The sequence below is a fragment of the Larus michahellis genome, chromosome 7, assembly GCF_964199755.1.
Source record: "Larus michahellis chromosome 7, bLarMic1.1, whole genome shotgun sequence".
Classification (NCBI taxonomy): domain Eukaryota; kingdom Metazoa; phylum Chordata; class Aves; order Charadriiformes; family Laridae; genus Larus; species Larus michahellis.
Window position 1 is genome coordinate 8,940,616 of NC_133902.1, and position 16,651 is coordinate 8,957,266.

General features: G+C 37.9%; 1 protein-coding gene across 37 annotated transcripts in view; it reads right to left on the reverse strand.

Annotated features, from left to right (window-relative positions):
- LYRM9 (LYR motif containing 9) overlaps positions 1-16,651 on the reverse strand; it is a 41,162-nt gene that overhangs the window by 16,256 nt on the left and 8,255 nt on the right. For 25 of the 37 annotated variants that reach the window (XM_074594239.1, XM_074594234.1, XM_074594235.1 and 22 more), the window contains one exon: positions 8,436-8,510. The exons of 8 other annotated variants lie outside the window; for them this stretch is intronic. Coding sequence is in view for 3 of the 29 variants with exons in the window: in XM_074594202.1 (XP_074450303.1) it covers positions 1,357-1,442 (86 nt within the window). In the remaining 26 variants the exon portion in view is untranslated. Of the gene's footprint in view, positions 1-1,356; positions 1,550-7,698; positions 7,839-8,435; positions 8,511-16,651 lie in introns of those variants that run through there. 4 more of the 37 variants (XM_074594204.1, XM_074594203.1, XM_074594230.1 and 1 more) reach the window with 2 other exon arrangements.

A 16,651-nucleotide genomic window follows, 5' to 3' on the forward strand; every position in this document is an offset into this window, starting at 1 on the left:
CAGTTCTGAGAAGAGAACTGGACAGTCATACTGACCTGCAGTATAACGGGGCATTCGTATGACCTCCCATTTTACTGATCTACCGCAGCACATCCTTTCCAGTCCTAACAATACCACATAATCCCTAGACTAATGACGATGGTACTTGTACAATGCCCTGGTATCTACAGTTTGCCCTGTAATCGTCCTTCCCAATTTACATTATCCTTTACAGCAGCATCAAAAGCAACTTGCTGTCTCATTATTTCAAATCCACACCTGATGGAATCTTCCAATCCTTTGCTCTCAATCCAAGTAATAATCTGAGACAAAACCTTCCCTGCCATAAACCCTGTCTGTGGTGGAATTATACCATGGATGAATTTGGCCCACCACATCTTGAACAAAATACAAGCCTGTTCACGGGAGAAATGTTTATAAGCAGGACTATTACAGGACATTTAAGTCTGGGAGCCTTTAGCCTCTTAAGGGGGATTTTAACTTGTACAGTTCTCTAATCGGGGATTGTTACCATACCAACAGCTAATCATGTGGGCAGATGCCCGCCATATCTTAGGAACACTTCTGAGGTCTTAAAGACGTATTTCAAGTTTTCCCAAAACCTTTACTGTCACTCTCCATGACCTAGTCTAGCTCAAAGAGAATCTGTTTCATAAGAAAAACAAAGGGAAATTCTGGCTAGCAACAAGCTTATTGCAAAGAAAGAGTTCACAGTCCAGCAACTGGTTTTGAGAAAGGACCCTTGTCCCTGAAAAATCTCTGCTGGCTGCAGTGGGATGCCACAAGAGAGAGCTCCTCACAAAGCTGGCTGCAGTATGAGATTTGCACGCTCACCATGCCTGCCCCTGTTCCTTCAGGGACCATTTTCCTCTACATATTATAAGACACTGCTATTTTAGAGTTATAAGATATTCTTTTGAGATGAAGAGAAAATGTTGAAGGAACTCCATCATGCAGGAAATCGGGACCTGGCTCCAGAAAGGGCTGCTTAATAATTGATTCCAGTGCTTCATGATTTGATCCAATTAAAAGAGGGAAGTAATTAAAACTACAGCTGATATAGTGATGGCAGATATTACCTAGTGTAATGTATTTAAATTGCGGGCCTACACATTGCTTCAGTGCAGGACTAAATGTGTTGTTGCCTATATTAGCTCAGTCCTTGTTGTTTCTCTCCTATTCTGATTTAATAGAGGCTTCCAAAAGGGAAACAGAAGCTGTGTGCCGGAAGAGGACACTTTTGTAAATTCTAAATAGTCTTCAAAAGTTGACCAACAGATCAGACTTCTAATAAAATCAACAGGCTAGCACAGCTCCATCAACTTTAACATGCCTGCAGTCATTCATAGTACCAACCTGACTCCCAGGAGCATAATTCTTCCTGCAGTACTACCAGGGTACCCGTGCACCCCAGCAACCCCTGCGCAGAAGGCGGCTGTCATCTATTTTCATGGCACAGTCACAGGCATGATTTAGATGAGAACAGAAAGCATACATTGAGAATTGCCACATTAGTAATGTGACTTCCCTGCTCCTCTCCCATCATCACCTAGATTTAAATTAACATCAGTTAAAGTAGAAAGATGAAAAAAACCCCAATGTTTTCAAAAAAATTCTTACAAATTTCAGAACTGAGGAGCTATCTACAATTTAAAGCCAGTGTTGTCTATTGCTTAGAACAGATATCTATCCCATGATTAGTAACACTATAATAGTGCTATACATTATATTATTAGCAATATTGTATTGCACCTTTTCAAAACAAAAGGTAATCTTATTTCTTTCCAGCCTAATACCATCTGAACCTAGGACCAGAAGGTCAATGGCAGACTCACTTTCACTTTGCCCCAGAATCTTGTAAGCAGTTTTCAAGCGAGACAGAGTTTCATCCAACTTCTGCAGTCTGTCCCAGAAAATTCAACTATTGTTAAATAATCCTTACCAAATGCAGAACTTGCAGAACTCAAATCAAGTATAAATGCAAACCAAATATCTTTAGCACTAATTTCCCCAAAAAGACACACAGAAAGAAATGAAATAATATTCTTAATCTTCCACATAACGCACCAAGAGCAAAAATAGATCCTGGATATCCTGTTGGCCAGGTAAAAAAATATATATAAATAATCTTACAACTGGCACATGATTTCTTCAAATTTTCACTTCCCCCACTGCCTTTTGGATATTTTTGTCATTAAGCCAGAATGATATACAAGAAAAACACTCTATAGAACTCTGCAGGACATTTGTTTTCTGAGGTACAGAGCTTGCTTTTAATTGATTGCGCACAACACACCAACTATATTGAGTAACTAATTTATAGCTCTGGCTGAGAAGAAGTTACAGGAAAAAAAAAAGTTTATGTTTAATGCTACAGAGTTAAGTTCAAGCCAAAAACTTAAACTGAGTGTCCAGCTCTGAGCTCTTGCTACAATGGATTAAAACCAACATGCTGCACTTTGTGGAAAGCTGGAGTTGGAGCTCAATTTTAGCCCTTGGCACTAAAGGCAAAAGCTTGCTTTTACCCTTGGGAAAGGCAGAGTTCTGAGCGTCCCAGTGCAGAGATCCATTGATCGGTACATCGAGACACCAGTGATTCAAATATTGCATTGCACTGTGCCTAGACCATGGATGCACAAGCAGAAGGAGACAACCCTAGCCTCTTGGATCTCTAAGATGGAAAATATCTGAGAAAAGAAACCATGCTCCAGAAAATTAAGTGGCTGATGCAAAGTCAAACAATTAGTCAATAGCAGAGCTGAGAATAGAAACCACATCTTCTGATTCTCAAACTACCACCTTATACAAGGAATCATGCTATTGATTATGCCTTACACAGTGATTCACAATAGCATCGCTAATTCAAAAAGTTATCCTCTGAATCTCTGGAACCTATGTCTTAATTCTTTATGTATATCAGCTAAACCAGGTTTAATATCCTCTCTATGTAAGAATTTTTATTAATCATTATTCTATCTTTCTGGTTTTGACTGAATGGCTTTTTTTTTTTTTTAAATTTTTCCTTTTTTTCTAAAGCGCTTGGATGTTGATACAGAATGCCACAGAATTCCTTTCCCCCTGCAGCAGACAGCACATTTATCAACACCCATCTGAGTGAATGAATGTGGCAGGAGAGTTCTTCTGACTGGCAAAAGCACTTGATGGAAATGGAGCTGCCTTAGGTTTCATCCATGATTCAGATTTGTTTACATTTTGTGAAACCTCAGTAAGAGGAGGATAAAAGCTTTGGTTCAATTGAAGTCATGTTGTTAACCTCCAGTGCTAATAATTAACTCAATTATGCTGAATTAATTTGATGTAATTATTGGTGATGGCGCAAAGACAGTGGCCCAGAGAAAGTTTGAGAGACAGGAGGAACAGAAGTCTTAACAATACAAAATACCCCATAAATAGCATCTTTTTTTGCCAGAACGAGTCAAAGACACAAAATGAGTTCATTACAGTCATCTGGCTTCACTCAACCCTCCAAATTACCCCAATACCCAGACAAATAGCTGTGAAATCCAGCAAGTGAACTAGAATTAAAACATGCCCTGACGAATTTGACACAGCACTCAGCACAAGTGTCTTTCCCCGTCCTATTATCTAAACAATACAGATTTAATAATATATTTAAGGGATCCACAATGCTTTTCCTTTAACTGAAGACATTAATTAAGAACATTTTCTTGTTGCAGTGTTGTCAGTTGGGTGTTTTTTTGATGAAGAATCTGGAGAATGCTTACAGAGTCTTTTCATTTGATCTGCAGTTTTTATCTAGTATTTTCAGACTTATTCAGTTCAAAACAAACAAACCCCAACTATAAAAACATCTATCTTTCTCCTTCCCAATTGAATATTTCTGTGATTTGCTTTGAAAAAGTATAACAGAAATGCATTCCTTGCTATGAAAACCCACATATTTTACTGAGGCACTTTAATTCTCATGTACTAAAAAAGTCATTGAAGGAAAAAAAATCAGATGTGATTGTCTTAAGTCATGGGAAGTGGATTACACTGAAAATGACAATTAAGAAATTCTATGCAAATGAATGCTTTAAATATCACCAGAATCTCTACAGCACTCTCACCTCCTGCTTCCACTCCAGGAGGGAGCACACCGGGACTGTTCCACTGCCATTCACGGTCTAGTCAGATGCCACAGACAGGGGATGCATTTACCAAACAGAAATCACAACAGACAGGATACCAAATACCACAGGCAAGTCAAAGACACAAGCCTGGTGCCGCTCAGCAGAGAAGATGTCAGTAGTATGTGCCTCTTCCCATGCCTGGGCCTGTGCCCCTCGACTACCACACACTGCAGCTCTGTGCATAAAGCCGGGGGTAAACCTTTCTTTGCCTTGTTTCCATCAAGCTTCATTGTGCATATGGATTTAGCACCATGGGTTGTTATTTTCAAGTTGTAAAGAATTTAAGAGTTTCAATTACAGCATCACTATGTTTAATATTTTAGAGGACTGTTAATATCTAAACCATGAAGAGCTGGATGCCTTTCCCTGTCCAGCTTCAGTCTGAAATACTACTTGACTTACATTTGCCATAACGCTGTAAATATACAAGCTTCTACCGCATTTTTATTATCCTTGGTGGCAAGAATAAAAAAATACTACCTCTAACATCACCAATTACTTCTGAGGAGAGTATCCAAGTGCTTAGCTGTAAGAAATGAATAGTATTTTTCTAATTTGATAAGCAGGTGCTGCTAGCACGCCTACAGATCACATCCGCATCGAGTTCTGATGCTTCTCAAACACAGCTGATCTCTCAGAACTCAGTTTAATTGCCATCAGGCTCTGATCAGACTCATCATTTCAAAGCAAGCTGTATTACATGCATAATTTATGCATTTGATTTCAATAGATCATTTTCTGCCCAGTTCTGAGAGGGCAAAAAGTGTTTTCCATGAGGAAGCTGATAACGTTTTTCTGAAGAACCAAACTGACTTTCCTGAACAACAATTTTTTTAAATACTATTTGGGAAGAGATACTACATTTAAAAGTAAATTTAGTGTGATGGATTATTTGAAGTGCCCTACATTTATTTGGACAGCTACTACAAATTTTCTCAATGCCAATCTGACACAATCTATTTAGTTCAGTTTAGTGAGCTGAGAGCTATTGCTGGAAATAGTTAAAAGAAGTAAACTGAAAGAGTGTATGTTGTAATAAATTAATTTGTGTCCAACATAAGAATCTGGAATACTGCTACTGTATCTGTATTGGAACTCCATTTGGAGGCCTTCATTTTTCTACCACAGTTTCTCAAGGCAAATACCAACGTTAAAGTCACTAGCCCAAATCCTTGGCTGGTGTAAATCTGCACATTTCTCTTAATTTCTATTGAACCCCAAAACCTTATGTTTGCTGGCAGCCTGAACAACTGGGCTTGAGTGTTACACAGGAGTCACTGAGCTGCTCAAGGCAGCTGTCTGCTATAGATGGACAACAACAGTCCTGCAATGCAGGAGCCTTTTAAGGGTTAATTCATGTTTAAAGATATTTTGAGTCTATCAATCCTGTGTATTAGCACTCTGAAGGCCTACTAAGCTACTAGAATTTATTACACTATACAAAGCACTAGAAAGGTGCATGCCCTGCAACATGCCAGAGGGAAGCATGGCTAGGAACTTTTTTAGCCAACAGAGAAGGAACAAGAGGAGATGTATGTGGTCTAACATATTCTAAAACCACTTCACACCAATCTGACAATGCAAGGGGTGTTTGCGTACATGAGAAGTTCATCAGCTTTTCCCTGACACCAGCCCACGCCTCCATCTAGAACTCCCTCTTCGCACACCCCCAGCCCTGCTTTTCATTTCTGTCGTCACAGACTTGATTTTCCCTTTCATGGATTTTTGCTTGAAAAAGCATCACTGCCTCAATTGTCTATTTTCAGCCTATATTTAAGAAAACCCTTTGGTTCCATTTGTAGCCACATCCTGTCTCTGCCTCCCCCTCTTTTTGTTCCTAAATATAAGGCTGATGCAATTTGATGTGACATGACAAAATAGCACATTTGCATCGGCAGAAACTTTCTCTCAACAGCAGTAATTAAAGGGAGTAGATGTAGATGAGACATTGCTGAAATTGGTGTTTATTTAGCCTGGAAATAAAAGGCTTAAAGAGGACTTGAGAGGGATGTTCAAGTGTGTCACGAACATGAAATTCATCGATGAGTGCCTTCTTTTACATACTTCCTTACTGCAAAAGCAAATGGTCATTCAAACAATGTAATCGATTTAAAGAGATTAAAAAAAAAAAAATCAGAGATTTCTGTAGACCATATTCCTAACCAGTCAAAATCACTTAATGTGTTTCTCTGGATTATAAATAGTACCAAGACACTTGTGGTTAACACATAAGACAAGGTCATTGAACCTCTAACTGCAGAGCACAGGCTCTTAACTTAATTTTTGAGCTGAGATGCATCAGCAACAGATAGGTACTCACCTTCACCTAGAACATAGATTTTTGTTAATTGTCAAAAAGAGGAATTCAGAAATGGCAGCCCAAGGCTCTGAATGCTATGACTTCAATAGGATTCTTATGGCAGATTAAAAACACCTATCTACAAAACTTATGAAATAATTTACTGTGATTGGTTTTGCTGAATGGCTACACTGCAAACACCTGACAGGATCAGATATTGTCAGCTTCCTGCACTGTATCCCATTATGGATGACAGCAATAGAAGGTAGTGATGGGAGGGAGAACCATGTTCGGAAGCTCAAGGTTTTCCCTTGAGCAAGTAAGTTTAGTTCGCTTAATCCATGTGAAGAATTCACGGAAAGGTCTGATGGACATTCCACACGCTACAGGATTTAACAGACATAATATGCCTTCAAGTGAAACTTCCTGCTCTCAGGAGAATCTTCCTTCTCTTCTTGTTCACATGAGGCTATTCTTTTAAATCCATCTGTGACTGGCACTACCACTCTGCTTAAAACTGGCAGACCACATTTTGAGCAGGCTCATTTCCATCCTAACACAGATGGCATCAAGAATAGGGCAGGCCAGAAAAAAAATCAGTTTGCATATTATGCTTCAGTTTTTATGGGTCAGATTACCATTCAAAGCCATCAAAATGGCAACCCATATGTGATGTGTCTGCCATTGGAACTAAAGTGATACACCATCACAATCTGAACATGGTTGGTTAGAAAAAGTTTGATGAACCATTAATTAACCTCTGATATTTAAAAGCACAAAGACATTTTCCTTTCCAACAAAATTCTGACTTTGACAAATCAAGAAAATAGCTTTGGCAAACCAAAAAGGAAGAGACATTATCACATCTTCATCCCTGAACAACTGTATCAGCAAGGCTCTCTTGGCAGAAGGTAGTTTGGCATCTATGCCAAATATTCGCTTAATAAGTGAGCCAGGTGCAGATGTTGGCTATGTAATTTGTTCTAGCTTCTTTGTTCTACAAGCCAGAAAATTGTTCCCACAGCTTTGGGGGAAAAAAATGGGGGTATGAAGAGCTCTTTGCATGTTTTCATTGGTGCAAGAATATAAACCGTTTTAAAGACACTCTTGTAGAAATAAGAAATGTGTCATTAGCAACATGCATAACTATTAATTATAGAATCAGAAAGCTGTGTCCTAGGGATATTAAAGGGATGCTGAAACAAGGTCAAAACCACGGCATTCTGTTTCCAGCCTCCTACCCACATTCTGCCTCCCTGCAGTAGCCTCCCCGACACAATTGCTGGATTCCATGTACTATGGGGGGGTATTATCCCAGATGCTCCAGAAGCCATGCTTCTACATGTACAGGGTTTAAAGCAGGCAAGTCTGCTCCCGTGAGAAGTCTATTAAACAGTAAAGATGTATTTTAAGTCTTCTGTTACGCTATCATGGCGCCTGAAATTCAAACAACTGTTATGCTAAACAACAACCAGGGCCACCACCCTGTGTCATTACCAATGGGAAAATTTTTCATTCACAAGTTTTCTCACCCCTCCAACTTCTCTACATGATATTCTGGTTAAGATGCTATACTGATATTTCAAGTGTTTATTCTCAACCAAATAGAATACACACTGCAACAGCAAATTCCCTCCACCGTGCTGAGGTTACTAATCTAGTTTTAAGTCCTGATAGAAGTATGAAAATATTGTTTCCTTTGGTATCTTTACTTTGGAATTACCAAATATTCCTTTGGTATATTTGCAATTGGGGTTCTGCTACTGCATTTATCAGCATGACTAGAATGGAGACGGGGTGTTCCTGAATACAAAATGCTGTTTAGAAATATCTCCTGCAAACATATACAGTCAGGTAACAAATTACACCAACTTCATTTCCACCATTTGTTTGTGATTTGGCATCTTCACATTTTTCCCCCTATGTGAGGCAAATAGGCTCCTAATGATTTCCATAAAACAAACAAACAAACACACACTTACAGCATTCAGAGCAAAGGAACTTTAATTATCTTCACAGATTAGGTCTGTTGAAGTCCAACGGTAAGGAAGAGAGACCTGCAGAGAAGAATCAATTTTCATTATCTGTTTCTCCTCAACTTGCTACTTAAAGTACCATCAATAAAGAAGTGCAGAGAGGCTCATCTATAGCACTATTTATCAGTATGTAAGCTTTCACTTTTGCCTAACTAGTTACATTAAGTATAAATTCATGGCCTTGATATGAATAGGTTATTGCTTTCAGTAATCTAGTCAAAAAACACTTTTTAATAAATATACACAACAAAGATCCAAGTAAAGAGAAATTCCAAAGCACTCAGTGGGACTGAACCTTCAATATTTCTTGTTAAGAGTTTCTGAAGGTAAGAAAGCATTTAACTCCTTTAAAGAGCCATAGTTTCTAGCATTCAGAACTCTGTACAATGACATGATAATTTCTGAGATTTACATATTTGTCAGAGTGCAGAACATTGCTTTGGAAAAAGCCTTTATCAACAGTAGGACAGCCTGGTAGCTCCTCAGTAAAATTTAAGAAGTATTAGGCCTGGATGATTATTTGGCTTTCCATTCCCACTGCTGTAGCAGGACAATCTCATCTCAAAATGCTCGAGTACCCTCCTGCAGGGAGAAACAAAGGGAATAATTTCTGGACCAATACCCTACTTCAGTACCAACCTTCACTGCCAAAGGGTATCCCCAAGAGGGCTGCAGAAAACTAGGAATTACTTCCCTGAGAGTTATTATTTTAACTGAAAATAAACAATGCACAACCAAAGTAGAACATTCTTACAGCTCTAGCAGACAAACACTTGAGAATCTTCCCTTTTACAGTATTCTTTTGAAGACATTTTAACAGCATATCACACGTGGCTTCAGAGTCACAGGGTGCTGTAGTTTCTGGATGACTCTACACCAGGAGAGATTCAGGCTTCTGTTTTACACCTGTCTGTCTAATCTTTTGGTGATCTGCATGAGCTTGCTCACATTCTGTTTGCCCTGACAAAAAACTGCTTTTGACCCATGTGACAGCTGACTCCATACGAGAACCTCCTGCTTTATGGAACACTTGACTGTACAGTGAGAAAAGGAAATCAAGTAATTCTCTAAAGTCAGCTCTAATTCCTTTATTTAGAACTTGATCATAAGTATGTTGAAGTCAAGAGAATGGACTGCTCTGACTATCAAAGACATCTGGCTCAGGTCTTATCTCAGATCATCTGGTACTTCACAGAAACTTTCAAGAACCACTTGAAACAAAAGTCCTGGAAGATATCAATGACAGGAGGATCTGAACTGATCTATTATGTCTCCCTTTGAGAGATGCAAGTCTTTGAAAAATCTAAGGCAAAATTCTGAACTACATTTACAAACATGCAGATCAAAGATAACTGTTGTCATGGGTGATTTTTTTTTTCCGACTATTAATAGCATCATAACTTGGTGACATATGATGGTTGATGACAGCTTGAGATGTTCAGTTTTTGATATCTAATTTAGGCACTCATAATTGCCCTCTGAAGGCACATAATTATATTGGGAACATGAGTTCCAAGAAGTCCACTGAAGCTTTCTAGCTTTGGTACAAGAATTGAAGACTGAAAGCTGCCTTGTAACATTACTTTCATCCATCACCTGAATTTTCTTTTCTGAATAGCAGATAGGACCTCTGATATTTGCCTTGGATCAGTCCTGAAGAAAACGCCTATTATTTAGCATTGTTAATTAACAATTTGTAGATATACCTGCAGTTAGTTATCCCACTAGGACATTTATGATGCCCTTTCAGAAGTAGATTGTCCTTTGCTGTTAACATGTAGCCAACATAACAGTCAAAGAGCAATGCAATTAACTTCTCCGTAGGCTGAAATTTAAACCAGTAATTACTTCTATAATTCATTTAGCGGAGCATCAGGCATCTTTGCTCAGAAGGCTTTCCAAACATACTCCAAATACACCCAGTTGAGCTTTGAGAACACAGTAAAATAGTAGCAGTTGCTATATTTCACTGTTGAGCGATAAATATTGCTTAAGGTCTAACTCAAATTTCTACTTTGGAAATAGATGAGCCTTTGCAAGAAAAGTTAGTTCATGTCAAACCTGAGGTTCCTTTACATTGCCAGATGCGCATAAAGGAGCTCTGATGTAAATGTGAATTACATTCCTAACATGATTACTAGCTGGTATAAATTAGTTAAAGCCAATAATCTCCAACTTGCTGTGCTATTTATACCAACTAAAAGCCCGGTGTCTTCTCTTGCTCTTAGAATACAAAGCTCATCTGCACTCAGTGACTTTTAGGCACCATATTGACGATATTTCTAAATGTTCAAACACCAACACCAAACAGCTGTAGCCTGGAACAATGTTTATGTGGTACCGTTGATTTTAGAATATAACCCTTTGAAAAAAGTAAAATAAAAAAGCAAGTTCTAGTGCGCCCCTAAGACACGTTCAAGAAAACATGGGTTTCCTTTCCATTTGTAAGTGCAGACATACTTCCAAGCAAAACTTGGAGCCCGTGTTCATTCCTGTCTCTGACTGAACAAAAGTATTGCTGTTCAATTTCTTATTTATCATGTACCAGGCATGCTTGCCATATCTAAAAGGAATAGAAAAATGCTATATGTAAAGTCTTTACACTTTAATAAACAGTAATTAAGAATAATTTACTAAGGGTAAACAGGTAAAAGTCTGCAGGAAATTATTTATCAGAAAGTTTAAAGTAGGAAGTGATGGGTAAGAAAGAGGAGCAGGATTATCCACACATCTCTACTGCAGTGTAAAATATGAAGTTCTGATCCAAAGGCCAGTGGAATCAATGAAAATTGGCAGGGACAGCAACAGAGCTCAGAAATCTGAAACGAAATGGATTTAGGTACCTCCATCTGTATACCCTGGGTTTCCTTGAAAATTCCAAACTTTGAAGACCAAGAACAAAAATCACTCTTTATATTTCATTCTTCAACTTTTGTGCTTGCCTTTATCTAAATTTGCTTCAGCGTGCAGACAAAAATTGAAGCCATATACACATTATTTTGAACAGGGTTGCCAATGTTTGTTAGCTGAATGATGAATCCTATTTACTTGCAACACACCACTGCCCCTGTGTATCCCACCTCTACTTCCCACTGGTATTAGAACAGGATCAGAAGCAGAATCTACTGATATTCTCCTTTCTTCCTTCTACAATGTGTACGGGTCACCTTTTATTGAGTAATCCAACAAGACTTCTACTTCATTTGTTTGCAATGAAAGAGTTAATATCTGTGACCCAAATATGGAGACCCATTTTAAACTTGCTGAAAATTGCTTTTTAATCCTAGCTCTCGAGGATTTCCTTTGAAACCATCTGCCATGCACACTGGGTACTCTTTTCCTGTATACAGGCAGGATTACTATAATATGGATTCTTTTGTGTAACTTAATACATTTCAGCATATTAAAAAATTAGTTGAAATTTCCATTCTTTTCTGATTTCAACTGTATACCATCAGAATGAATGTAAAAGTCAAAATCAGTGATAAGTTCATAGCAAAACCAACACCCATATTTATCTTATTTACTGCAGTATTTAAATTGCAATTCCAATATATTTAGTCAAACGCTACATAGGGTTTAAGCAAATAGTTATGAGTCATTTAACTAATATAACTTAAGCACATGCTTAAAATTAAGCTTAAGCATTTCCCTGGATAGCAATGGATTTAAGCATGTACTTTCCCAACTAAAGCATAGTTTGAAGACTGGAAGACAATTAACATCATAATAATTAGAGATCAGAAAAGATTTCCAAATACTATTTCAAATCTATCATTTAACTTTTTCTATTTTCTTGCTATGAACCTTTATGCAGTTGTATTTTTATATTACAAATACTGAGGAGAAGCAATAAAGTCACATTGATAAATAAATTAAATCTTAAAATTGGCACATGCAACCATATATATTTTAGCAATTATCCAAAACATAAAACAAAGAAAATATATTGCTTCCTATCAGAATAATCACAGCCAGAGCTATTGAAATAGAAAACATTCAGCAAGATAGATTTATAATCAATTTACCGGATCAACCTATAAAGTAAAAAAACCCAACAGAATCCCAACACAACTATCGATCATTTTCAACGTGGAATACTTTTTTTAAAAAAATGGTGATTTGCCTGCAAACATTCTGAGAACAGCAAATAAGGAAAATTATTTGCATAGCTTTAATCACATAAGGTGACACTAACATTTCAGAAGACAGACAGGCCATAGCCTGTGAACGTCTTTGTTTCACATAAACACGCTTGAGAGCAACAGAGCTGTGCATGGGCTTCATGTAGTAGCCTTCTGAGTCCCCATTCACGTTATTCTATTTCACAGCCAGCCCCCTAATATCTAATAAAAGTAAATGGCAATACAAAATCCCACACCAAAACACTCCCCCAAAGATAGGATCCCATACCCTTCGATGCATTTTCCTTGGAAAGGAGCAGTGTTAGATATGATTAACATACAGGACAGATCTACACATGCAGATGTTGGAAGAATGTGGAGAGAAAAAAAAAAACAAGCAAATTGTTTTGTTTCAGCAATAACAGATGTTGGAGCATCATCCTGCAGACATGTTACTTTTAATACAAAACTGCTCATAAAGTGAGCGAGGGAGTGAGGACAGAATCAATGCCCAATTACCCAGTTATTTCAGTGTTTCCATTTTAATGAGCTTCCTGTATGATTTTGTCCTTTTAATTTTCCTTCTCTAATAATCATATCAAATTAGTTTTGTCCTAGACATCAATGAAAAGAAATTCAGCTGTCTAAAAAAAATTCCTAAGACGGCTGGTAGCAGGTTCTTAAAAATGACATGTTCTACTGTCATTTACTTCTGTATAGACCCAGAGCAATTCACAAGATCCTGTGCCACTACTTGGGATTAGACTTGAGCGATTGAAAACAGCTCCATGTTCTGATATTATCTGCTGATACGGCAAATGGATTGTAAGAGACTGTAACAGTCCTATGGCATTTGCAGATATATCAGTGCTGAAAAAAACAATCAAATGCATAATAAATAGATTAAAACCACCTTTCTCTGGCTAAGGGAGGGATTAACTGAAGCCTGGTCTGCATTCCAGCTGGGGAGCAACCTGCTTTCCTGCTAGATTGCATTTGCCACTCACATCAATATAGCAGCATAGTTTCATTCCACTTTCTTAAATGGTCAGTGATGTTGAGGATTTGGAGAGATACCAGGGTACGAGCCATGCCAGTGCTGTGGCTACAGACTATAACACACAATTCATTCCTGCTTAGCACTCACCAAGTCTGTCTCGTCACATATGGCACAAAAAAACCAGACCCCAAAACCCAGAAATAAATACATGCACAAACCTATGCAATGAAAGACACTAACAATGTTTCCAGGCAGCAGAAGCACCATATGTGAAGGCCAAGCACTTAATTGGTAACATCCATGTCCTCTACAGCACAACAGGAACCTAAGTAATGTCCAACTAATTAGTAGAAGCAATTCAGAAAGGTTTACATGCGATAGATGCGAACATTTTGATGCTGTATAGATCTTCCAGGATCTGCTGAGCAGCATAGCATCACACTGCAAAAATAAGGCTTTGTGCATGTTGGAACAAGAGAGCCATCTCTTCATCATATACATTGGTATCTAAGGCTGCAACAGGGCTTCTGAATGGGACTGTCATCTCAGACACAGCTTCTCTTCAGACTGCACCCCCTTCTTTTTAATGCCAGACTGCTACTATGTCATCCCAGAGTCTCATTTACAGACTATTTACATCCCACGTTCCTTTACAGTGAATTAAATTGAATATCATCAAGACCACAGGGCAAAAGAAAAGTTACCAGCAGCCTTTAGAATGCCTGGAATTCCGAGTGATGCATGTACGAGAGTGCCATCACAGCGGCAGTGAGCACAAGCACATGCACACCCATAGACAAGAGATTTATGCAACAGCTACAAACGACTGTTGTACCTTGAGAACCCTCTATGTCTTGGATGACATTCTCCATCATAAATATTTTCAGAATAAATTTGCTTAGCTGTGTATAACATGGCCCCTCATTAGTCCTATGTGAAATCTGTATGCAATTAACATCCCAGAAGGAGCTGTCTAAAGCCACCCCATATTTCTTCACGCACATGTGTAAGTCTGCAGGCTTTCAATAGCTGCCATGTAAAAGATGTATTTCAAAACAAAAATCCTCACCGGAAAAGACAAACCCTGAACAGCCATAACTGTTTACAAACCAGCTTTCTTACAACTGACTGGTCCACCAGTACCACAGAAATTAGTGATGCGTAACTAATTGATACAAATCTCCTGAGGGGAATATTGCTGCTGGTTATCTTGATATGAGAAATTTAGTCCAGAAGGATAAATTGGATGGACAGATGAAAAGCTTTAGCTCTCCTAGTAGGAAAGGAATTGATCTGGTAAAGAAAACCCTTAAAGGGACATTACCACCTCAAAAAACAGGATTAGAAAAAACATTAACGGTCTTAAAACAACTAAGAGAACTTAGAAAACTTTGTGTTTCTATCAGTAATGCGAATTTTTTCCACCAGTTACCTCTACCTTCACACAGAAGGTGAAAAATTGAAGACATCAAATGTTTAATACTTCTCCTAGTTAAACTTATGATATGAATATAATTAAGAAACTGTTTGTTATAAAAGTCCATGTTTTTCAATTAGTGATTTCATTTTTGCATCTAGTACTTTTACTTATCAATTTCCCTTCCACTGAGTCCAAGAAAAATAAAAGTATTCAGATATTCACAGACCTGTAGAAGATTCTCTTCATGTTTCTGGCAAAATGTTGTATCAGACTTTTCCTGATTAATTTTACTGCCCATTCCTATACAAATTACTCAATTCCATAAGCAAGACAGGTACTCCATTCATTAAATTATTTATAATGTAAAGGATAAAAGCAGTTAATATGTATGTCACGTGAGGCGTGCGTTTTTTGCTCCAAAGTGCACATAACACAAGATTTATTTTCTTCAAAAACATCTGATTTCAAATAAAGGATTATGTGAAACAACAGCATAACTAATGAATTCTCAAAAGGTACCTCGCACGGACTATTGCTTAATCTGCACAATTTGTCTAAAAGAAGTTTCAGTTTCCCAGACTCCAGAAAGAGAGCACTGCAATGTATTGAGAGAAGAGACAAGAGATGTTATAGCCAAAATAGATCATGCTGTACCTGCTACTACGTTCTGCTGCTAAGAGTGAACGTTGGCAGGGGGTCTCCTGAGGCTATCAGTAAATCAAACACACAAAGCTGATCATTTGGGTGGAAAAATATCAGCAACAGCTCTTAAACTGACAAAATTCTCCATGTACAACATAATGATTGTTGTCTAACTAAAGCAACAGACCTTCCAATCACCTGAACCAGTAATTCCCAGGTTACATGTAAATGAAGATTATTTTCTAACCCTTTAGCTTTCTTAGCTAGTAGGTTTGAATCAAGACAACAACTGAGTTGCATGACATGTAAACTCAATGCTGAATTAAGCAAATGTGCTCACCCAACATAAAACTGCGGAATAAATTATGTTACTGACAGAGATTTGTCCCGAGTGATAAGTCTCCTGATCTTTACCTCTACACCTGACATTACTCACCATATTTAAGAACATCATAAACAAATAATTGTGCCCATACTCACACCACCCAAATTAAATAATCCACTAATATTAGCGGTACGCTGCAGAAAACAAGTGAATCGAAAGCACGCAACAGCAGTCCAAAGAACATATCCAAACTGTAATAGACTGCATAGGGCTAGAACCACATTGGTTTTATTATCACACATTAATCAGTTTTCTATACACTAGCTGAGAAACTCTGCTATCCATAGAGGCCATGGTTGCCCAGATCCTCAGCTAGGGTCATTTAGAGCAACTCTACTGAACTTCTGGCTTGGTATTATTTTTAGCTAGTTTTCACTCCAGCAACAGTGGATCACATAGAAGAACAAGGTCACTAAACATGTGACATGTTTGAACAAGTAGCAAATGGTGACGCAACTCTTGGAAAAGTATATAAATGTACTGTCCCCCACAGATTAAAATCACACTGTTTTTTTGCCTGGAGAAATTGGTTTCTGTTATTAACAATACTGTGGGAAAAAAACATAGTAAAGGCAAAAAGTTTTTGACTCA